Source organism: Solanum stenotomum, chromosome 10 (assembly GCF_019186545.1).
Source record: "Solanum stenotomum isolate F172 chromosome 10, ASM1918654v1, whole genome shotgun sequence".
Classification (NCBI taxonomy): Eukaryota; Viridiplantae; Streptophyta; class Magnoliopsida; order Solanales; family Solanaceae; genus Solanum; species Solanum stenotomum.
The window spans coordinates 26,772,289-26,798,284 of NC_064291.1; the positions used below are offsets into that span (position 1 = coordinate 26,772,289).

Here is a 25,996-nt window from a genome sequence, read left to right on the forward strand (position 1 = left end):
CCAATCTCCCAAAACTAAAAATTGGAGATATGGGGTTGAACCGTGATTCTTAGAAAACATTCTCTCCAAGTCTCAAATGCTCATCGCGATCGCAACCCAAAGATACGCGATCGTGATGAGTAAGGTCAGTCAACTCATTAAAATTGACCATCACGATTGCGATGCAGTCCAAGATGATGTTACATGATCGCGATGAGGGAGCCTCGCGATGACCAAAATGGTCATGAACCAGAACTAGAAACCAGCTAACACAAAACCATCGTAAGGACCCTCGGAATTAGTTCGAAACTCCACACACACAAATCACATATGTAAATCAATTATACTCGACGTTCCGAACTCAATGAAATTGTCGAAACATGAATTCGAGGTCTCCTTGAACCGACATCCGTGAAACGACATGAAACTAACTCAACTCCTAAAAAGTCTAAAACAAACTCGGGACCTCTCAAAAATCAACAAAAACCCCACCTAAGCCTAAAATCATCCCCTGAATGCAACAAAACTCTCGAAATTCTGACCTAGGTATCCAAACTCTGAATATTTACCGAAGTCAACCCTAAGGCTAAATTTTCATAATATCACAACATAGGACCTCAAATCCTCAAAAAGATTCTGAATGTGAGAGAAAAAACTCTCATGGATAAAATTTCACATTTTGAGACTGATGAAATCGACGAAATTCCATTCCGACACTAGAAACTCCAAAAGACCCCAAAAATCACTTTGCCTTTAAAACTCACAAACTTACCAAAATCTCAACTTTTAACCATAAGTTCCAAACCAACTTTTCAAACTTAAACTCAAACTCAAACTCAAACTCAAAAGACTCCGGGTCAATAATGGGAGGGTAAAATGGTAATTTGACATAGCTTTCCAAAAATGACCGATTCAATTATTAGAATCTATTAGCAAAAAATAGGAGGTAAATTAACAATTTTTTGGTTCCATTCCGTCAACACAACCATATCCCTATACAAAATCAAGTACATGAATCTTTTTTTCTCTGTTACTTCTGCATTCATTCACCACTTTTGATGTACACAATTTCATCCTTTATAAATTGGACATAAAATGTTTTTTTACTACACTTTTGTATTTTATCTTCATATAATTCTTATATAATTTTTTATTTATCATTTATTCTTGCTTATTCTGATTAATATATTATTTTGTTTAACATTTTTCATTTTATTGATATAATGACATGTATATTTTATTATTTTTAAGTTAATGAGTTGATATTTCAATTTTTTTTTACATGATTTAGGCCTATATAAATTTTATACAGTAATAGATATCAAACGTACAAGGCACGTTTCCATAACTAGTATTAAAAATTTAAGCAACAAATCTTTAAACCTCACTGATTAATGACATGTGATATAATTATGTGGTGGAAAATGGTTCAACTAGCTAGCTTTTCACATCTAACTAAAATCTATATAAAGACTACAAGTTTTAAGTATTTTCTCACCCATCTTCTTTTCAAAACTTATAATTGTTATTCTGAGAAAAAAAGATGGGCGTGAAAGGAAAATTGATTGTTTCAGTGGAGGTGAAGTGTGGAGGACATCTGGTGCATGATCTTTTTCACATGAATACTCATCATATAGCTAATATAACTCCCAAAAATGTCAACTGTTTTGAGATTCATGAAGGTGAAAGCGTAAAAGTTGATTCGATTGTAAGCTGGAATTATAATGAGGGTAACACACATTTTTATGATCTCTCTCAATAGGATTTACATACATCGATTTTCTATATTTAGGTGTATTACTTAGTATGAAAGGTATATTTCAAGGAAATGATCTTCTTGAAAGAGTAATTAGATGGTGTTTTGTTACCATAAATATATTTTAATTAAACCCTTTTGCTTCAAGAAAAAAAAAACGTTTTCAGTTGTGGTTTAAAGTAATTTCTTGATTATTATTATCTTTACTTTAAAATTATTTTATTATTTCCAACGAACAGTTAGACATTACTTACTAATAATTAGTTGCTCAACAGATTCAACTTATTAAAGTATTCTATGATTTGTTAATATTATTATTAATTTTTAATAGTGTATGATTTCGGTAATATATCTTTCCAACAATCAAAATACTAATCAAATATTTATGAGCATTAGATAGTTTTGGTGTAAGTGAAAATAAAAATGGAGAAAAATAATTAAACATGATCAAGATGTTATTTGGTAAACGTTTAAATCTTTGATGTGGATTTGTACGGTTCAAATTAAAAATAATATTTTTTTATGTTGATAATTATAGCTGGACAAAAGAAGTTTATGAAGGAAGTTATTGAAGCAATCAATCCTCACGAAAAATCAATTCGTTGGAAAATTATTGAAGGAGATCTGCTAGAGATGTATAATTCGTTTACCATTATAACATCTCATCAACCTCAATGGACTACATGGACATTTGAGTACGAAAAGAAAACTGAAGACATTCCAGAGCCCCTCATTTTATTAGGTATGGTCATTGACATGACCAAGGATTTAGAGGGTCACCTTCTCAAGAATTAGAAGATCTATGCTATTGTTCTTCTTATTATATATATATATATAAAAAAAAATAAAATTGTGTGTGTCTATAAACGTATAATTATCTATATGCATTTGTGTTTGTATATATAATGAATAATTTGCAATACTAGCTAGTTTCAGCTAGCGTGTGAAATAAATAATGTAGTGTTTGAAATAAATAATGTAAATTTTGAAGAATATATAATGTAGTGTTTGAAGAATAAATTATATATGTAAGGTCTTTTGCATTTTGTTATAACAACTTAAGCCTTTATTTATTATTTTGGAATTGAGGGACTCGGATGAGTTTCAACATCATTTTGAAACTCTGTAATATTCAATAGTTTTACAAGTACAAGTATTCATCACCGTTGAAGTCCATGTAGCGTGATCACAATGAACTAGATGCTTTAAAGTCTCAATGGTTATTTATTCGTTGGTGAATATGTCAATTTTTTTTAAAAGTTTCAAAATGGTATTAAAGTCAAAGGTGAATATATGAGAATAACTTTTGACTAAACTATATGAGCTAGAGGTAGTAATCCAACAAATTAAAATGATTCTAAATCAAACTTGAAAGATTAGGTTAATTAAAAGGTGAGTATATGTATGTTGTTTTAGTCACAAGTATGACTTGTTTTTGGAAATTTTACGAAAAATATTTGAATCATAAATACTTAAAAGCTTGAGGCGTGCCTATGACACTGTCCTTAAGAATATTTCACCCGGTGTAGCTCTATCCGTCGGGATTCAACATGCCTTACTACTATAATACTAGGAGCTAGAATCTAATAAATATTTTCAATATAAAACTCAGCTCAATAACATTTAGAAGGAAGAACTTTTCTTTTTCACCCCCTTTCTGTAATGAACCGATTAGTCATATTTGGAAAAAATTGAAAAAAGTACCATGCTCCCTCTCCTGATCTTAACCCCGAGTTGTTTCTAATGGAGTTCTGAAAGTTAGTTTCAAACTTTCAGTAAAAAAATGTGAATTTTGTAAAATATGAGTTTGAAAGGCTCAAGTTGTTAAAAATTGATTTTCGGTGTCTTTTGGACTTTCGAGTGTTGGAATAGAATTCTACCGATTTCATCAATTCCGAAATGTAGAAATTGGTCTATGAGGGTAGTAAGTTTAAAATTTAGAGTCTTTTTGAGAATTTGAGGTCCTAAGTTAGAAATTTATTAAATTTTAGTCTTTATTTATTGTAGTCAACATTCACTGTTTGGATGCTCAAATCAGAATTCTGAGAGTTGCGTTGGATTTGGAGATGATTTTTAGGCCTAGGTGAGGTCTTGGTTGAATTTTCTGAGGTCTAGAGGTTAATTTGACTTTTTTAGGCGTTATGTTCATTTCTAGTGACTTTCACGAGTTTCGACTGAAGAAGAACTCTCGTGTTTCGATGGTTTCATTCTTTTCGAAATGTTGAAGACAATCAATTTGCTTATATATGATGTATTTATGTGTTCCGAACAAATTCCGAGGGTCATTTTGATGATTTAAAAGTTGGTTGTGTTTGATGGTGTCTGCAGGCCGCGCTTTTGTGAAGACTAGACGCTTAAATAAACTTCGCAAAAGCAAAGGAGCCTTTGCTTTTGCAAGAGGTTCCATTTCTGTCGGGTTTGCTAATACGAACCTGGGTCTCTTTCGCGACATCAGAGAGGGTTTTTGGTTTGAAATTTCAGGGTTTTAGCCCCATTTCAATTTTTGAGCTTGGTAAAACCCTTCGAGCAATTTTAAAATGATTTCTTGTGCTAAATCATTTGGGTAAGATTTTGTTACCCTAAAACTTCAATTTCCTTTGATCATTTATGGATTTTAACATCAACACTTGGGATTTTGATTGGAAAATGACATGGTTTTTCATGAAATTTAGTTCTGAACTAAAATGGTGATTGTGAAATTATTTTAAGTCCTCTTTCGAAATAGTTTTTACCAATGAGTTCCAAATGCCTTAGGTAGTCTTTTCAAGTAAAGAATTTTGGATTCAAACCTCAATTTTGGAATGGGTTTTTGAGTTGATTGGCCCATTTTTCAAAATTGTATGAATTGTGTATTGTTATTTCTCAAATTGTATTTGATTACTTGATTGAGTTAGATTGTGTGTCCTTGAACGTTGTTCGGAAGAGAAAGACTTAACTATTGGATTGACTATTTGATTGAATAAAGTCAAGTGATCTATTAAACTTTGTAATCTAGTAGAATCGTGTGTTTCCCTTGATTTTGTGTGTTTGAGAGTAATGGGAATGGACTTATTGTTCCACTTTACTAATCTTAATGATTAAAAAAGGGATTAATGAAAAGGCTTTGCGTTGATCATAATTCTTTGTGAATTGCCTTGTTGTGGCCCCTATTTGTTTGATAGATGAAATACTTTGAATGGCATGATTGTGGACTTGAATTGCTTGAATTGTTTTCTCTTCCTTATGGTGTGAATTTGCTTATGTGCATTCATTGTTGTACATCGTGATGAGACATGTGATATAAAGTTGATTGAAAATGATTGCGACTAGTGATGTGATATAAAGCAGATGAGAAATGATTCTATCTAGTGATGTGATATAAAGTCGATGGAAAATGGTTCTAGCTAGTGATGTGATATAATGACGATAGGAAATGGTTCTGGCTAGTGATATAAAGTCGATGAGAAATACTTCTAGCGAGAGATGTTATATAAATCTGTTCGGAAATGGTTTCGGCTAGTGATATAAAGTGGATGGGAAATGGTTCCAGCTAGTGATGTGCTATAAAGCGTATGAGAAATGGTTTATATTATGCTTTGTTTTATTTGTGAATTAAAGACATTGAGACTTGTACTTATTTCTGTTTCTGCACTATATGTATAAGTGGCTTGTACACATGAAATTTGGGTTTGGGGTTTTAATAGAATGAATAAGTGTTCTGCTTTATCTTATTCTTGTTTCTTTTCGCATTTTCTTTCGTTTCGTTGGGTTGAGGCTTACTTGTCTTGGTGAGAATAGACAAGTGTAATTATGTCCATATTTGGGTCATGAAAAATGGTTTTAGAGCCCCAGGTTTATATGTCTCACATAAGTACAAGTCAAGTCTAAGTAGAGTCTCAAGGATCGGTACAAAGATGTTCATACTTATCTTTGAGAAGCTATGAAGACTGTTAAGAAACTTCCTTTTATCCATTCTTTCTTATCTTGCATGGTTACCTTTGCTAGTGTTGAGTTCCTGCATATTGTTTTTACAGATGCCGAGGATTAGAGTTTTTATTTCCAGTGGTAGAGGAGAGGCAGTACCTGAGACCGTCATTGAGACCCCGAGTAAAGGTAGCGATAGGGCCGGAGTTAGTGGTTGGGCTTGTGGAGTAGCATCGGCTAGAGGTCGTGCTCGTGGAGCGACACCAACTAGAGGCAGAGCTAGGGAGGTTTCTCCTGAGCCACAAGTAGGGTCTTGAGGACTAGATCTTCACCGAAGCTTCAGGTAGGGGTACATCACCCCACATCATTAAGATATATGTGGATTTGAGCTAACCATATCTCTCATCCACCCCACATTATAAGCTTTTAAGGTTGTCGCATCCTTAGACTAGCCCTCAAATTTCTCACGCTACTCAGCCTAAGCAGTAAAAATATCAAGTATGAGCCCATAATCTATGAATAAGAGATGATCTCCTTCATTCTTAGCACAAATAGGATCAAGGGCATCATCAATAGTTGTGGAGATCATCGTTGGAACAACTGCCTCAAGCCTAGAGGTCCTCGCATCCACCGAATTGGCATAATTTCACATTTGGTAAATCCTGGCATGTATCAATTGGGTCCGAGATGTGGGTAAAGGTGCAGTAGAAGTGGAGGGGATATAAGTACATGTAGGCTCAACTGTAGGAGCGAGCGGTGTAGGGTCAACCTCCAGAGATTTTTTGTCGACTACTATAGTGGAATCTAGCATTTCTGATTTCATCCTCACCTCAACATAGCTCAAATATTCAGCCTTAAATGTGCCAATATCGATGGAAGAAGTTGGGGTAACTCTAACATCATTCGATGCAATAAATGGGACACCAACCTTTTGACATAGTGTTAAAATCAACACAGGAAATAGGAGAGACATCAGTTTCTACTGAGCCCATAGTAGAATCACTAGAACAATAACAGAGCCTAGATTCTGATGCTCCCGATCAATAATGCACCCCAACAAAGAAGCCTTAGGGCATTAGAAGATTGACTCATTCTGTGAAGGAATCAAGGTGCTACTTATAACTCTGAACCAATATCGGGTGATGATGTTGATGTCCCTCTTCTAAATGATCTCCAACCCGTCTTTATCCACCGAGGTGTGGTATGAGACAAAAGTGGGGCAAGCCACCCCTTTAAGCGATCAAGGCAGTACATAAGCTTAGGTGCCAAGGTGTCGCAGTGTGTTATATCACAACCCAGTGTCTCATTGAGTTCACCTATCCTACATCTATCTTCCCGCAGACTTCAAATATTGTGATTTGCTCAAGAGTTACCCCCTTTTTCATTTTTGGAAATAATCAGGCATATGCCTCATAAAACTCCCTTATCCGAGTAGGAACATAAGGTTTCCGGGCATGAATAAACCTCTCAAACCCATGAAACTTGATAGTCCACCTCACTTTCAATTATATATGAACCATATTTTCAGTAGATAATCTCTTCTCCTCTAGGATAGTGCGCAACCCAGCATCTTTCAAATGGTTAATAGCACGGGTAGCGACTATCGAGACCACCCGGGTACCATATGAACAAGTGGGTCATGTAGTGCTTTCAATTGTATTTCGGTGTGTCTCCTCCAAGGAGCTTTGCCTCAGAGATTGGTACATGGACTGGGGGTCATTGTAACACCTCATAAATTTGAAAGTTGAATAAAAAAGGAAAAGATTAGTTTTGGGACTAGAGCAAGAAATACGAGTCCCTTCTATGGCCCATAGGAAGTCCTATGGCCCGTAGCAAGAATTAGTAAAGTGAGATAAGTTTTTGGAAATTTTGATACCTAGATGTTAGACCTACGGGTTGAAAGGATGGGTCGTAAATGGGTTCTACAGACGGGTTCACAACTTAGTGAAATTATTCAAGGTCGTAGATGGGTTCCATAGAAGGGTTCACAACTTAGTGAAATTTTGTGCTTGAAATTGGATCTTGTGGAAGTTGGATTGATTTAAGGCCCTAATAAGTGATTCGACATTTGACCTGTACTGGTGTTAGAAAGACCTACAGACTGTAGGTCAGAACCGTTGGTCACTTCCATCAGTTTTAATGAAGGTTGTTTTGGTATTTTCCTACCAATTATCCTCTATACTATGTCGTTTTGGACCTATAACTACCCTTATAACTGATTTTCAATTCCTAAATTCTACTAAACCCTCTCATTCTCTCAAATTCCTATATCCCATCCATGTTCATCCCCTCCAATTCTCTTTATGTTGAAGAAAAAAAGCTAGGATTTCAAGCTTCAAGTTCTTCAATCTCCATTTATTGTAGGGCTTTGATTGCTAATGTATGTGGAAATTCACCAATGGATTCCATTCATCCATTGGGTCCCAAAAGAATCTCAAGTTTCCAATTCAATTTCACCCAATTATCTAGGGTTTTGTTAAAAATATCCATGGGTCCTATTTGTTATGATTCAATTATTTATCTTCAATCTTATTATGCATTATTTGATTAACTTACATATTTTCTAATTTATTTATATGGACCCATGCATTATCCTTGAATATGATGATGAATTTATGATGAAAACTCATGAACTTTTGAATGATGATTTATGAAAGCTATGCATGTTTTACAAAAAAATGAGATTATGATTTACGGATACTTTTCAAGTAAGTATCAATTATTTTTGAAAGGTTTTATCACAAATTCAAAGGTGATCATGATTTTAGATGCTTTAATAGGTAAATGTCTATATGAATGAATTTATGATTTCCAAAAGGAGTCCTTCTTGTATGAACTTATGATTTGGAGTGATATAATGATTATTGTCTTTTCTAATGTTGTGGTTGATAATTGACTTTATTTGTTCCATTGGGATTTTACATAGCAACGAGAGGAATTTGAGATGGAAGCTCTCCCATTACTAGAGGTCGATCCTCTAGAAGCAATCTACTTATCCCAAACTACATGCCCCCCATAGTATTGACATAAATGACCTACCTAGTGGATCCACAAATAGCATATGAATGAATGTTGTGAAGACTACCTTGGCACGTAGAATCCCCTTTTCAATGTGAGGGTTACATCAGATTCCATGGTTTAGCTCGCATGATCTTAGTGTTGGTTAATGGTAACTATCCCACAAAATTAACTTTGTTATGTCCAAAGGTTTTTGAATTTTTTTGTTATGTTTTAAGAATGCATTGACCTTGTTTTTGACTTACGATTCTTTAATGAGTTTTTCACTCATTTTTTAGCTTAGTCATGCATATCATCTTTAAATCCTCATAGGATCATGTTTATGTCTTTCATGCATTTTCCCATACTTAGTAGATTGCATTTATTAATGCATATTTGTGCCTATATTATTTTATAATATAAGGTTTAACTCTTCCTCTCCTCCCACTCGTGGCTAGCTTGGATAACTTTTTCTATTAGATTGGTGAGTGCTCATACTCTAAGGGCAAGGCCATGAAGACATTTATTGTTGTTATTATTTCCTTGGAGAATTTTGTACGCAGTGTATGGGTTACATACCAGCCATTCTTATGATATTTTAGAATGGCTTGTCAAGATAAAGTTTTGTAATCCACACTTATCTTTAGACTTCTTATGTGATATAAGACTTTCTACTTAAACGTTTCTTTGGTATATTCTATTGACTGAATGTATTTTAAGTGGCTTATGTAGGGTCTCTTGGGGTCTTATACACCATGTCACATATCAGGTGCACTTTGGGTCATGACAAGCTTTGTATTCAATGCACAAGGTTTAAGAAAAGGTCCTAGAATGTCTGACAAGCCACATTGAGTAGAGTTTTGTTCATAAGTGTGAAGCGCGACACATTAATGAATAAGAGGCTACAAAGCATTTGGAAAAATTAACTTTTTTCTTAACTCCAAAGTCGCGCCATAGAGTTTACCTCTATGAAGGTCTTTCTCTTAACTCTTGTTCGATGCTTTTCAAAATATGGCTTCTCAAAGAGCATATGTGAGAAGGAATGTGGCTAATGATGTGGAGCCCAAGGTTCCTGAAGCCCCGATCAATCCTTTGTCCAAGCAAGTGACTCATGCCAAATTTTGAGCTGCTTTCCAAGTATTGTCTCAAGCTATGACGACCCAAGCTAATAGAGAAGTTGTTGCTCTTGTGAACCGAATTGTGGGTACGGAGGTAAGAAGGATCAGGTACTTCACTAGGATAAATCCCACAGAGTTTCATGGGTCAAAAGTTGATGAGGATCCTCAAGAGTTTGTTGATGAGATTTATAAGATAAAGGATATTATTAGAGTTCCACAAGTGGAAAAGGCAGAATTTCTCACCTATCAACTTAAGGGTGTTGCTCAAGTTTGCTTCATACAATGAAAGGAAGAGAGGGCTTGATTCTAATTCTCTTGATTGAGAGAAATTCAAAGGAGCTTTTCTAGATCGTTTCTTTCCCCTTGAGATGAGGAAGGAAAAAGTCCCCGAGTTCATTAATCTCCATCAAGGCAATACGACTGTGAAAAAATATTCTTTGAAGTTTACTCAATTGAATAAGTATGCTCTAACTTTGGTTTTCGGCTATAGGGCAAGGATGAGCAACCTTCTGTCGGGTGTATCCAAAATGGTGGTAAAGGAGTTTCGTACCACCATGTTAAAATTAAGGAGATGGATATCTCCCATTTGATGATACATTCCTAACTAATTGAAGAGAAAAATCTAGAGGAGAAGTCTAGGGAGGTAAATAAAATAAGGACCAGCGATGGTGATTTTGCTTATTCTAGGTCTGGTGGACATGGACGTTCTCAATTCCGGAAAAAGTTATATGGTCAAAGTTATTCAAATTCTCTGTCTTCTAAGTTCAACAAGGATAGGGTGTCTAACCCCTAAGCTCAAGAAAGTGGTGGGAATTTATCTTCTACTCCCGCTTTCTAAAGGTGTAGCAAGTGTCATGTGCTGCCACTTTGTAAGTTGTCAAGTGCCGCTCAAAGCTTTAGTGAGACTCCAAGTCCATGACAAAAGATCCATTTGGGAAAATGCTTAGCCGATATGAATAGTTGCTTCAGTTGTGGGAAGAGTGGTCACAAGATGAGAGATTGTTTCTGGATTGCTTCTAAGGGTAGGGATGGTAAGCAGACTCAACCTAGTGGTTCTGGCTTGGGTGCTCCTCATCAGAATATGTCTTATGCTCTTCAAACTCGACAATATCATGATGGTTCTCTGGATGTTGTGACTGGTATATTGATGTGAGGCCAAATTACATATTTTTAATCATTATATGCCTCACATTTATTATTTTTGTTTGTCCTTTTTGAGCATGAATTTTATGAATTGTGTTAAATGGTATATTTTATTTGTAGGATTAAATTGGTGGAAAAATGAAGAAGTTTGAAGCTAAAATGAATTAAAGATGGAAGGTTGAAGAAGGAAATCAAACAAATAACTTAATGAATTAAATTTAATAAAATAATATATTTATATATATAAGGAAATGGCAGCTGCAAATTGTGGAATTTCAATTCTTACGCTTGCTTCTTGCTGGTGCCACGTGGCAGCAAGTGAATTGTGCGGAATTATGTTGAGGTGGCAGTACCATTGTTCACTCGGTGAAAAAAAGGAATTCAATTTCTTTTGGTTTTGCATTCCTAATTTAATTTGCACTCAATTATATTATTTTAGGGTTTCTATATTTATAAATAGAGCATGAAAAAGTTATTCTTGAGGGAAGAACCAAGAAACAAGACAAAAATATAAATTTTCTTCTAGCTTAGAAATTTTGGAAGAGTCACCGTGGAGGCCGGAGAATTGTGGCTTATTCTTTCTTCTCCTTTATTATTTATTTGTATTCGTGATTAATAAAAGATAGTTTAGCTATTGTTCTTAATTTTTTATGATTAACACAAACATATTTATTTTAATAAATTTTGATTGTGTTTTTGAGATAATGAGTAGCTAAATTTCATACTTAGGGTTGTGGGAACCATAAGCGATTAACAAAGTATGAATAATAACTAAGTAATTCTTGAATAGTGTTGAAGCATGCATTGATAATTCTTTCGTCTAGAAGTCTTTTTAACGGTGCACAACGTTAGAACTCGTCTTGTTGCTACTTGTCGGACCAAAGAGGTAGTTAATAAGAAAAGAATTATCAACATAGATTTAGTGTGATACTATCTAATAGTCTAATGTCAATTGGTGTGAGAGTGAAAACTAAGTCATACATTGATGTGATGTCTAATATGAGATAAATGTAAGGGTTAGTAAATTATACACACGTAGCCGGACCAAGGAGTGGGGTGAAATTCTCTATTTGCCGGACCAAGGATTTAGAGATACATAACTTACAACTTTGCATGTGATACACTAGGATAAGATTACTATTATTAAGACTACCACGTTATGAGCTTATGGGGAACATATTCCTAGTTACTTTTAATAATCTTAATATAAATAAATACTTAGTTCAAAGCTATTTTTATTGTTTTTATTTTTTTTCAATTTAAATCCCCTCCATTTTTATATAATGACTACCGAATTAAATATTTGCTATTGACAATATTCTTCCATATTCTCTGTGGGATCAACCCCGACTCATAGTTAGGTACATATATTGCATACGATCGTTTATATTTCTTTTCAAGAAATATATTTGGACGTTATCATATGTTGAAAGTCTTTTATTTTGATTTGTATGCTTTGCTTGATCTGGGTGCTACTTTGTCATTTTTTACTACTTATGTGGCCATGAAAGTTTATGTTGATCCTGAAATCCTTTCTAATCCTTTTCATGTCTCTACTCCCGTTTGTGATTCCATTGTTGCGAAACGAGTTTATAGAAATTGTCCTATTTGTGTTCCTCATAGAGTCACTCATATTGATCTTGTAGAACATGATATGTTAGATTTTGATGTTATTCATGGGATAGATTGGCTTCATGCATGTTATGCTTCCATAGATAATAGGAACCGATTGGTTTCATTCAAGATTCTTAACGAACCTATCATGTCATGGGAAGGGTGGAATTATTCTCTTAAGGGTCAGCTAAATGGTAAGCAAGAATCAACATCCTGAAGTGAAATCACGTACTAAACTTTTGTATGTTTGAATAATCGATTTATATATAAGAGTAAGTTTGAGAGATTATGAATAAAGAGATGTTTATCAAGTTGTTAACACAAGCATAGAACAAGGATATTCAACAAGTAATATGAGAATCTTAGGAGTGTGCGTAACTGAACACCAATTTAGCATTGTGGGTAATAGTATTGTTGTAAATGGTTGATTATCAATGGTAGGCAAGATTAACATTTACGATAGATATTTATCAATCAACTACTATATTTTATGTGAGTTTTATGAAACCCCAACATGTATCACATGGACAACTAATCCAACACCTTAATTTAGTTTTCTTTATCCAGCAAGACTAGCATATGAACTGAATAAATCTATTATCAACTAGTTCTTCCACTCTATTTATCTTTAACAAGCAAGTTTAGAGATCTTAAGCAATATATACATAAGAGTTGGTAACCTCAGACCATAAATGTAAACATGAAGAAATAGTTGAACACATTTCAAAAAAAAATTTAATTCAGCAATAAAAAAATCCACAACCTAATTAGGCATTCAACTACTTAGCAAACACCTAAGACATTGGGGTTTTAGCCACACATTCTAGAATCAAAAGTTTTTGACCAAATTTTTTTTTCTCAATCAAGTCGAGAAGTGCCTCAATCCTCAATTCGAATCAACCCAAATCAAAAACCCAATTCCCAAGAACTCATTAGAATAATCTCCAAAAGCTTTAGAAGCTTCCAAGTACATAAAATATTCAAATTGATAAAAACTATGTTTCTCTCTCCTAAAAATCAATTTATACTTTTCCAAAAGTTGGCAAGAATTGAACTTAAAAATCACTTTGGCTAAGTTAGTTGGGTTCTCCAAATAACTCGGTCAGTGTTTGTGTGATTTACTTCATTGCTCAATTTCTATTTAGCTTTACTCAATGCCTCAAAATTTTGATCATAGTTTGGTGAGCCCGTTGTAGTGTTCTGACCTAGTCGGTGAGTCCTCGCTTTATCTTTGATTTGTCCGAGTTAGATGGACTATATATGCAGAGCTCTCTGAACTTTTTGGGAAGAACATTTGAGTTCGCCAACCAAATCTGTGACTCACCATATGTTTCTTCTATTTGTCTAGTTGACTTGGAATTTTGAGCAAAATTTTTTAAACTTCTTGGCAAGATTAGTTTCAGTTGATGAATTGTCTAATGACTTTGACGAGCTTCAGCTTCGCCATTTTCTCTGATTTTCGAAGAACTTGAATTCCTTTTACTATCCTTTGTCCTTGTTTTGTCATTGAGCTCTGAAATTCAAATAATTCACATAAAAAATGGATAGAAACGAGCATTGAGGACATGATTTGGTGAACTAGAAGCCTAAAATGAGTCCAAAATCTCTAAATTATCAAAGTAAGACCTACATGAAAGTCCCCCTCCCCCCGAATTAACCAGGGGCTTTCCATTCCTGCTGCAAGTTAACACATTTCTTCTCAAAGCATTATTATTTCTTCTACACTAGGTTTTGCATATACTAAGTGACAAAGAAATTTTGTGCATGATTATGATGTTTTAATAGTAAATTAAGTTGTTCAGCATCTTTGATCACTGTAGAATTAAAATATGCATTTATAGAAAATATATATATAATTTGCCATTGCAATTAGCTGTCCTTAGTGCCATATTCAATATCATCTTTATTGGTTAATGAGTCTTGAATGTTGAACAGGCTCAAATAAACCAATAAATGAGAATTTATGAAAATTCTTTAGCATTTTAACCCTTGGAAAAGTTTGTTGGGACTTGACAGATTTGAAACTGCATATTAAACGTTTCATCTATTAGAAATTGATTTAGATCTCATGGGTTGAACTGTGATCGGATAATTATTAACCCAATTTCCTTGCTTGTTTTCTCTTCTTACACTTTTTAAAAGCCTCGGGGAGAAATCTTTATCATTAGGAAGATTATATTGAATTTTCAAAGAAATATCTATCTCGATCATGATACCTTCTAAATTAATCTCATTTCCTTCTACAAGATTGTGTAAGACAATATTATGTAATACTTGATTAGGAGAAAATAAAATAATACTATTGGTATCATTTATTTGAATTCATTTTGGAATAATAATGATTGTTTTCTCATGACCAACAACTTCCATCTTTTGCATTGCTACTTCTAATTTGTTGAGAACTTAAATCACATAATTATATGTACCCTCTCCTTGTTGATTTAAAATTCAAATTTGTTGAATGTCCTTATCTTCTACAAAGGTCTTATTAACATATGTATTGCCCCCTCCCCTCTTCCTCCGATGAGTGATAGATTTATACTCATTTGAGGCCTATTTAGTTCAATAAGTAATGTCTTCAAATGCCTAATTATGTCCTATTCTAATTATATTGTGATGATTTGTAGCTATGACGGCTAAGGGACAAGGCAAGGATAAATGTTTTGAAGAAAGGCCAAAAATATTGAAAAAGAGTAGAAAATCCCAACCTGATGATCGCCTTATAAAATAGAGAATCGTATAAATGGGTGAACCTCGCAGAAACGAACAAATATAAGGTCTAAGTGTTAAAACCAACGGTGAAGAAGAGATGGATCAATGATCCGTCGAATGTGAAAAGGTGAATATGTTGTCCATCGCCGAATGTGACAATACTCGAAAAAAAAGTGAAGGCTTAAAAGGTAAACAAAAGTGATATTCGGTGATATGCCAAACATGAAAGGTGTGCTCCATTGGGTCCACAAAGTGAGGTTCAATCACCTGAAGTCGAGGGCCTAGAACCAGTAAAGATGAGCTAAACGACATGAACGATAATCTACCGAGTTGGTTCGGCCAGCCAGATAAATATTGTTGATAACGCTCAAATTTCCTATTTAAAATCAATTAAAAGGGATAACAGTCGTCGTCAATAAAATTACTCAACTAAGAGTCGAGGCCGAATCCCACAACGAATAGTTTGCAGTTATGAATTTAATTAGAGAGTTAACTAGCAATTAATTACAATGAAGTTGATATAGCAAATGGGTGGAGAGACCAACCAATTTGAACAACACTAATTCAGACACCCAATTACCAATATTGAAATAATTGAAAATTGATGAAACTAATTGATTCTAGGGGTGTAGGGATCGAATGTTGATTTCACTTGGGGTATTATAGAATTGCTCTTACATTAATCACAAATAAGTTGGGTCATCATAATTGATTGAATCCTCTTTCAATATCAACACATCCTTTTATAGAATCTCCTTTTTGTCTCATCTATATATCATCAGAAACAAAACAAATCCTTATATCTGCAATCAAGTACACTAAATTGCAGCTATTGAACAAATTACCCACTTATATTGGTTTCTTTCGACCACCAATGCAAGATCAAAACTAAAATTAAGTTGGCCATCTTAATATATAAATTAATCACTCGATAAATAGTCTAATCTATAATTCACAGCCATAAAAGAGCAATTCAACAAATCCACTAAATTAAATCAACACGCAACCCTATGATCACACCCCAAAAGTTTGGGATTTTAGCCACACATTGCAAAGTGTAAATAAATTATACCTTAAATGAAATTATCCATGGGCAGCATGAAATTGAGCACTTAAGAGAAAACTTACTTCAAATTCAACCTTAAATCACCAAATTTCAGTTCACAAATCTAAAACCCCCAAAACTAAGAATTCTTTCACTCAATGGAAAATTATTCTCTCTAGAATGTTCAAACTTTTTCTCTCAATTTTCTCACACCCTCTTTCTCTTCCTCTAAGCTATTTATAGTTTCACAAATTTTTCGCCCAAAATTTAAATTTGAATCTCATTCGGCAATAATATCTGAGTTCGCCAACCACATTCGGCGAATAGCCAATCTTCCTTTAGTTCATCTATTTCTTACTTCAGGCTTCAGGAGTTTGAGCCTTATTTGGCGATCCCATTTGAGTTCTCTTTTATTAAATTTGTGAACCACCGATTACCACCTCATGTCGCCCTTTGGACAATTATTTTATCTGCCTGTATTGGTAAATTCGGTGACATCCACTCACTTTACCTTTTTTCTTTCGACGGATCACCATTCTTATGTCACTTTGCTAATTGAACTTGAGACTTAAAATCAGTGCACTGTCAACTTAGGCGGTCTTAAGTTTATTTGGGGATTCACCCATTATGTTTGGAGATCACAACTGTATATTGATGAGTCTGAGATTTCGTCTCATTTAGGGATTTGTTTGATAGTTTTAGTGTCCTCAAATGCCTATTTTATTCTCTAAACTAATGTTAAAGTGTTGATTTGCAATATTCAGGGCTAAAGAGCAAGGCAAGGACACTATCAGGTAAAAATGAACAAATAAGCTGAAGAAGTGAAGAAAAACGATCCTGGTGATCGCCAAGACAACTCGGCGAACCGTCGAGTGGCTCTTTTGCTCGCCCAAAGTTCTAGCGTGCCAACCCTGGTGAAAAACCAAGTTGGCGACAGAAATGGCCAGTCAGTGAATCGCCGATCCACTTCGCGAAAACAAGTTGGATCGCCTAAAGTTATAGGACTTAGGAGGATGATGACCAATGCAAAATTGTGCTGAAAGGGAGCAAAGGGCGGATTGCCAAACCACTCAGCTAGGCGCGACTTATTCTGCCAGATGGACTTTCAGTCCATAAATTGGGCAACTATAAATTGGAATTTAAAAGGAACTTTGAGGGAGCTTCCAGTTCCCAGATAGTTCTAATCCCCAAGTTTTCGAGTATTGAGTTTTTCTCTTAGTTTTTTGGAGTTTCCATTGAAGACTTTGAGGATTTCAAAGTGGGGTTTTGAACTTAAGCATTTTGGACCATTGTAAAGACTAGAGTATCTTTACCGAGATCATAGCTAATGTATTTGGTAATCGTTTCTCTAGTTTTATGATGTGTAGATAAACCCCAATTCTTGGAGTGTGATCATGTGATTATTTGCTTAATTTTCTTATGGTTATTGTTGTTTAATGATTTATTTGTTGTTTTAATGTGGGTTTGATTGATAGCTGAGTAGTAATTTATGAATTGTAGTTGCAAATACAAATCTAGCTTAGTGTTTTGGGTTTTCTCGAGAGAGAGGTTCTTAATCTAAGGTTATTAATTGATGATTGTAGTGTGTGAGTCGTTGAGGGTTCAACTCGAGAGAGTGAATCTTGGCTCATTCCTACCTATCTAGTTCGAGAGTGTAGATAAATTAAGGTTTTGGGTTGTTTCATAGTGCTAAGCTTGTCGATGTTCGGGAGAAATTGTCTGAATCATAATAGTTGTTCGAGAGAGAACTATTGCACTTATACTCCAGCCTACCCACAATGTTTCAGCAAGTTATTGTTAAATCTCAATTACCCATATAGCGTAATTAACTTACAATCGATCACATCCCGAGAATCCCTTTTAGTCTTGTTGAAACTCCTATTTTTGCATTTGTTTTAGTTTTTAGTTGACAAACCAATCCCCCTATCTGACATTTTTTGTCACCCCTTTCAATTTAACTACATGTTTTCGATAATTTCTATTCCTATAACTGATTAGATTAAGTTTATACTTCAGAATTGAATTTGAATTCGGACCGCTCCCTGTGGGTTCGACCCCACCCTTTTGTTGGGTTTTATACTAGATTACGATCGTTTACATCTAGAATTTGATGAGCTATATTTGAAACGTTAATAAAAAATGGTGCCTCTGCCGGGGATTGGTGTTTTTTAAAATTCTATTATTGAAGTTGAATTGTAATCTTTTTGTGTTGTAGTTGAATCGACTTACTTTGGTTTTTGTTTGTGTTGCTTGTTATGAACAAAGGAAGAGATGAGCATGAATGAAAGTAATGGTAGCCAAATCGGCAACCAAAAAGATATTGGAAATCAGAATGATGTAAATGACCCAATTCAATTGGGTGGTGTTGGTGCACTACGTACCTCCTGTTGAGGCGAAAGTTGTCTTCCATGTTACAAGCACGATGCTACAGCTCCTCCAAATGAAGGATTATATGGAGGGCTTGCTCACGAACACCTCCATGACCATATTCGGAACTTCGTGAATTTTTTGGTCTATTCATATTCAAGAACATATCACAAGAATCAGTTCGCCTCATGTTGTTTCCATTCTCTTTGATGGGTGAAGCTACCAAATGGTTAGCTGAGTTACCGAGGGACTCCATCACCTCTTGGGTTGCATTAACCACATCGTTCCAAGTAAGATTCTTTCCCCATCGAAGATGATTACGCTCAGAGATAGCATCCAAGGTTTCAAATGCTTGGATGGGGAACCAATCCGCGAGACATGGCTGAGATTTAAGAAGTTGGTACTTCAATGCCTGACTCACAAACTTTAATACAACGTGCTTCTACAATATTTCTATAGTATTCTTGACTCAGTTAACAAATAAGTTGCTGATCAACTTGTTCCCAGATGTATAATGTAACAACCCTATGAAGTAGCATCTCAACTCCTTGATTACATGACCAAGATCAATAGAGCATGGTACACTCGTGAGGACCAAGTGTGTCATCTCACTTTTAGGATGACGAAAGAGAAGATCAAGAAGGATCAAGAGAGAGACCAAAATATGGCCAAAATGATGACCCAGCTGGATATCTTGGCGAAAAATGTGATGGGTAGAGGTTTAAAGAGTATTAATGTTGTGGGTATTGGTGGAGTAAATCCCAAAGAAGCACAATTTGAGGTTTTGTACAATGAGGAAGTGAACGTCCTTGCAAATCAAGGAGGCGGATTTTGTTCAAACTATCCAAGGCCAGGTGGAAATCCAGCTTGGAATAGAAATGATGGATGGGGAGATCGTGATAGGGAATAGCGTGACCATAATGCTACTTCGATGAGAGGGATGGTGATAAGGAAAGACACATCCCGCCTCATGAACACCAAAAGCCTAAAGAGCAAAGAGCTGACCCGGAGAACTTTCATACAGAAGACATGCTTGCACGCATTCTCAACAAAGTTGAAGGGTCAGACAAAGTGTTGAAAGAGATAAAAGAGGACGTCTCAACTCTCAATCAGACGGTGACTTCTCACTCAGTCACAATCAAATAGCTGGAGACACAAATGGGTCAAATCTCGACTCATCTAAATCCAAGGCCAAAAGGAGGGTTGCCTAGTGACACAATGACAAACCCTAAAAATGAAGCTTGAATTGGTATTTCCGTCGTTCCATGATGTTAAATAAGGTGCTTCTTGGGAGGCAACCCAATTCTTTTATGTTTTAAATTGTGCTTTTGAATAACGGGTGTTGATTTTGCAAGTTGAAGGTGAAAAGTATTGTAAAATGGGCAATTTGGCGAGACACAAGTCCTGTCGATGACTTGATGACTCGCAGAACAGGTCGGCAAGCCTGACTTGGACTGCTGTTGGAACCACCCAGCTTGAGAGGGAACTCTATAAAACTCGGCGCGCCAAAAACTCAGTCAGCAATTCTCCAAAGGTCGGCGAGCCCGACTTTGTATAGCGTTTGAACCCCCCAATTGCTGGGAGTTTTGTAAAACTTAGCGAGCCAAAATACCACTCGTCGCATCGCCGAGTGGTTCGGAGACCTCGACTTACTTTTCTGACTAGCGTGTAAATTGAAAGGTTTTAAAGGGCCAAACAGTTTTAAATTCAAAAATACTTCATTTTCATATCCCATACTCTCACCCCGATACTATATTTTTCATATTTTCAAATTTTACCTTTGTTTCCTTGGGATCTTTTCTCGGGGATGGAATTTGGATTTCCTTGCCGCCCAGCTTTTCAAATATATTTCGGCATAAAGGTTGGTTTTTCGAACCCCAGACTCTATATGTGGTTGAACTTGAATACAATCGGTATTTTGTTGTTGAAAAGTGTTGGGTTATCATTGTGTGATTGTTTGTTTGCTTAATCTTAAATGAAATAGTAATTATTTGGCCTTTAATCATGATTCCCATGTCGTTGCTTGTTGAAATCGAGTCAAAATTATTTGGTTGTGCTAAATTTTTATTGGGTCTAGCGAGGTGAAGTCTGAGGAACCCCGAATTGTGCCAAATGTCATATTTTCCCCTTATGATGGAATGGTTGACGTCATTTTTAAGGGAAAAAATGTCAAATGGCCAATTTTGGCCAAATCGGGGAAAGTCTGAGTACCCCGAGGAAATGGGTAGTTGGTCTTTCTTTAATTTCATGGTGTAGGTGTTTAATTTTTATTTCATGGGCTCCGGGTTTGATTTTGAAGAACGGGGTGAGAAACTGGCACATTGGGCCATTTGGCGAGCTGAGTCGAGCTCGCCGAGTGGTTTGGCGGTTTGCCTAAGTCCCCCTAGATCACCCTTAATTTCCCTTAATCATTGAATTTTATTCTCTAACTTACGATGATACACTTGAGCTCACCGAGTTCACGCGCTGACTCGCCGAAAGTTCTTCTTGATCACCCTTCTGCACCCCTAATTCCTTAAAATACGTTGTAACTTTCGGCGAGCTACTTCTAGCTTGTCGATTGGTGTCAGCGATCCGCCGAAAGGCCCTGGACATCGCCGGCCAGCTTTGAAATTTTGAAATATTTGATCTGGACCTTTCGGCGAGCCCGACCTGGCTCGCCAAAGAGGTTCGGCGACTCACCAACCGGTTTTGCGAGTCTTTCTGTAACTTATTTTCTGCACTTTTTGTGGAACTTTTTCTAACGTTTTTCTATATTGTTTGCAGGAATGGCTAGACCCGAAGTTTCCGGAAGAGGCATTTCAGCCCGAAAGCAGACACGAGAAGTCATTATAGATGAGGAAGGGGCTGCTTCCAATGCTAAGGCCAAGAAACTCCGTATCAAGGGAGGAAAAGGCAAAGTCAAGGGCAAGGCGCCCGTGGTTAAAACACCGGAGGCCAACTCCGACAGTGAGGGAATGTACGAGACACACCTTACTACCTCTGATAGTAAGGACGAATCGCAAAGTGATTCTTAGGCTCCTATCTCTGAGCCTGTGGATGATTAGTTACTTGAGGTCAGGAGAGCGGAGCTACGCTTCAAGGCAATGAACGATCCATCTAGGATCCTAGTGCCTCCGACACTCACACCCTCAAATTCAGCTCCAGTGCCTCCTCCAGAGCAGAAAATGGTCCCAGAACCACCAATTCAGGGTCCTCCTCCCTGGTCACTCAACTGTCTAAAAGATGAAGGTTTGAGGACCATTTTAGAAGAAAAGAGATTGTCTACTGATAGAGTGGTAGACAGGCATCCACAGGTGTGGCGTACTTAGAAGTGCCACAACTTTGAAATTTTCACGAAACTCATGGCCCCTACATTCCCAATTGGGTCCGGGAGTTTTATTCGGCATATGGTGAGCTGGTTCCTAAGAGGAAGAAGAAGGCCAGTATGTTCATGCCAGTTGATTCTTTAATAGTCCGAGGCAAGAAGGTGAAGTGCGATAGTTCAAACATCATTGTTGTTCTAGGTGCACTTATGATTTCATGCACAAATACTTTGATATGATATAAAAAAATACCTTGGAGGATCTGAAAGGTTGGCTGGCACCCCTGATATCTTATATCACCCCGAAGTGGTTAGAGGCATGTGCACAGATAGAGAAGAAGGACCTAAACGTGGCTGCCAGATTCTGGTTTGGGTTTATCAGCAGCATGTTTATGCCGTCCCATAAAGAGTCTATCATCTGCCACCCAAAAACTTCGTGTCTGGGGTCCATCATTGCTAGGAAGAGGCTCAATTTGGGTTTGATTATTGAGCAAGAGATGGCCATGAGAACAAAAAATGCCAGACGTCTCTCCTATTTTCGGTGTTGATCACTGAGTTGTATCGACGGGACTGAGTTCCACGAGATGAGAAGAGGGATGTCGAGGTTACACCCACATCTTCTACTGACATCCACCATATAGAGACCGCGTACACACAGGACGAGCCTGATAGGCGGAGGGCAGCCCAGGTGGATGCATCCCCGAAGGTTGACAATGATATGATACATGGGAAGGAAATCATACCTACTCCGGCCACTGGGCCTTCAGGTACTTCTAGATCCATTCCGTCCTATACTCCTAGCACTTCTGTTGCACCTCTTCCCCCAAGATATGCTGCTGCCTCTGCTTCTAGGCCTCCGATCACCCAGGAGATGCTGTTCAAGATGGGGCATTTGGCCCAGTCTGTCGATGTATGTTCCTCCCGATTAGAGACTGCTATTCCTGGGATGATTGAGAGGGCCATTGCTGCTACTTTGACACCCCTTAGTGCTGAGATGAGAGATCACAAGTCGGCACTAGATGCCCTTACTGTTAGAGTCGCAACCTGTGAGCAAACCCGAAGTGCTACAAAGAAAGTGACGACCTTGAAGGCCAATATTACTGGGTTGAGGAGATATGTGGACCAGTTAATGTCCACTAATTTTAATTAACTATTTGGGATGGTGGAAATCCCAGATGACCCAAGCACAAATATTCCAGCTTGTTCTGAGGTTCCTCCGGCTACCACCAGAGATGAGGTTAAAACTGATGTTGATGCTGCTGAGTCCGAGGCTGAGACATATGAGGAGAAGCTAGGTGTGACTGATGGGTCTGTCTACGATGATCTGGCAGACCTAGAGGGAGCCATGGTGCATTCAACTGTACAGGCCTCTTTGACGGATGTTTCCATGGTGGGCTCCAGTGATGCCAAGGATGTGGAGATATCGAGCACTAATGCCCAGACAAAGGGAGCTGTGGATATGTAGACTTCACCCAAGGCCTAGCCTGGCAGGATGATTATTTTTTCCTCATTTGTTGTTATCTTATTGATTGTTTTGTTTTATATGCATTTGAGGACAACTACATTTTTTTTGTGGGGTGAGGTATTTCCATACCTACCTCATTTGGGTTGTTTTGTGAATATTGGAGCTTATTGGTTTATATATATATTGGTTGTGGAATTGTGGTTGTTGATAAATTAGGGCCCATTGTTTGATAGAAAATGGTTTTAAACCAAATTTTAAAATTTTCCACCTCTTTTATGTGTGATTGTGGTTGTTCCTGTACAAATTTGAGTGTCGGTTGTGGTCAATACTGATGAATTGAATAGTGCTCTTAATTGAACAAAATGAATGTTCAGCTACAAGAAGGCAAACTAAGTTACATAGGTAATATGTGAACTTTTAACATCTCGTTGTGACTAGCCAGTTGTTGAATCAGTCTCTTGTGATGAACATTGCACGCTAGCTAGAAAGTGTGGAGTCTTGTTTGATAATTGTATCAAGGCCTTGTGTGGTGAGGTCGTATTGAACAATGTGCTTGATGACACCTAGAATTTTCCCCGTTGGTCCTATTGATTGAGTGATGCAAGCAATAGACATGATCTTAGGCAAAAAATTTGAAGAGTGAGCCTATTTGACAACATACCTCTTTGTGGCCAACCTTGTGAGAAGTGTGAACCTTGCTTGGCCCCTTTTGAGCCTAACCTTTTCCTGGAAGAAACATGAACAATTGTGACCTCTCTTTATCCCTTCACCCATAAATTTCATGAATTATGGTTTGTTTGAATAGTCAACTTAGGCCAAAAGCCTCAGTTGGGCATGTGGTGAAAAAGAAGGAAAGTCAAGAAGTGTGAAAAATTCCTCCTTTGATGAATTGTTTTGAAAAAATATGGAACCCCTTCATATAAAAAAAAAAGAAGAAAGAAAAGAAAAAGATTGAAAAAGAGAAAAGTTGTGAAATAAAGTGTGAAAATAGTGAAAGAAATAGGGTATCTGGTGATTCATGTTATCTAAATAATGGGGTGGAATGTGAACATGATTTAAATGTGAAGAAGAAGGAGAAAAAGTGATTTTCAGGCCATACTTCATGAAGATAGAAGCCACTAAACCTAAATGACCATACATGTACAATCAACCCTGTTACAAGCCTTAAAAAGTCCTTTGTCATCTTGAGTGAGCTGAAACGAATGTTTATTGGCAAATAAAGGCAAGCCTACGTGTGGAGTAATGAATGTGTTCATATTTGTGAGTGTGAGAGTTGTATGTGATTCCATGACTTTAATTGTTGAGAATTTTTGTGTAAATATGGAATCATCTTTGTTGTGAGGGCATTTGAATACCTCTGTTGAGCTTGAACTTGCATTTGAAGCAAGCATTGCGAGCTTGAGTAGTCTTGATGATGGTGAGTCACAATTTGAAACTTTAAGTGCACAATTGATCATTGTATGAGTAATTTGAACCTTGTTATGTGCACTTATGTGAGTCCTATGCAGGACTATTTGTAGACATCCTTGTTGAACTGATTGATCTTGATTTACTTAAGGACAATCAAAATTTTAAGTTGGGGTCTTGATGAGTCTGAGATTTTGACTCATATAGGGCTTTGTTTTGACAGTGTTAGTGTCCTCAAATGCCTAATTTATGCTCTAAACTGATGTTAAAGTGTTGATTTGTAGCATTTAAAGCTAAGGAGCAGGGCAAGGACACAAGCATGCCAGCCCTTGGGAAAAACCAAGATGGCCACAAAAATGGCCAGTCAGCGAATAGCCGATCTACTCCGCGACAACAAGTTGGATCGCCCAATGTTACAGGACCTGGGAGGCTGATGACCAATGCAAAATGGCGATGTAAGGGAGCAAAGGGTAGATCGCCGAACCACTCAGAGAGGCTCGACTTATTCCACCAAATTAACTTTCATGAAAAAAAGTGGGCAACTATAAATTGGAATTTAAAAGGAATTTTGAGGGAGCTTCCAGTTCCCAGATAGTTCTTATCCCTAGGTTTTCAAGTATTGAGTTTTTCTCTTAGTTTTTTAGAGTTTCCATTGAAGACTTTGAGGATTTCAAAGTGGGTTTTTGAACTTAAGCAATTTGGACCATTGAAGAGACTTGAGTAGCTTTACCCAAATCATGGCTAATGTATTTGGTTATCGTTTCCCTATTTTTATGATGTGTAGCTAAAACCCCAATTCTTGAGGTGTGATCATGTGATTATTTGCTTAATTTACTTATGGGTATTGTTGTTTAATGATTTATTTGCTGTTTTAATGTGGGTTTGATTGATAGTTGAGTAGTAATTTATGAATTGTAGTTGCAAATACAATTCTAGCTTAGTGTTTCGGGCTTGCTCGAGAGAGAGGTTCTTAAGCTAAGGTTATCAACTGATGATTATAGTGTGTGGGTCATTGTGGGTTCAGCTCGAGAGAGTTAATCTTGGCTCATTACTACCTATCTAGCTTGAGAGAGTAGATAAATTAAGGTTTTGGGCTGTTTCATAGTGTTAAACCTGTCGATGTTCGAGAGAAATCGCTTGAATCGTAATAGTTGTTCGAGAGAGAACTATTGCATTGATAGTCCAA

The 25,996-nt window shown here is 36.6% G+C and overlaps 2 protein-coding genes across 4 annotated transcripts in view; one reads left to right on the forward strand and one right to left on the reverse strand.

The window, feature by feature from the left end:
* Positions 1-25,996, reverse strand: part of LOC125878283 (aspartate aminotransferase, chloroplastic) — a 936,263-nt gene that overhangs the window by 322,508 nt on the left and 587,759 nt on the right. The gene's annotated exons all lie outside the window — the stretch shown is intronic.
* On the forward strand, positions 1,523-2,530 carry LOC125842857 (kirola-like). The gene is made up of 2 exons (XM_049522146.1): positions 1,523-1,709; positions 2,274-2,530. The coding sequence occupies exons 1-2, from the start codon at positions 1,523-1,525 to the stop codon at positions 2,528-2,530; spliced, it is 444 nt and encodes a 147-aa protein (XP_049378103.1).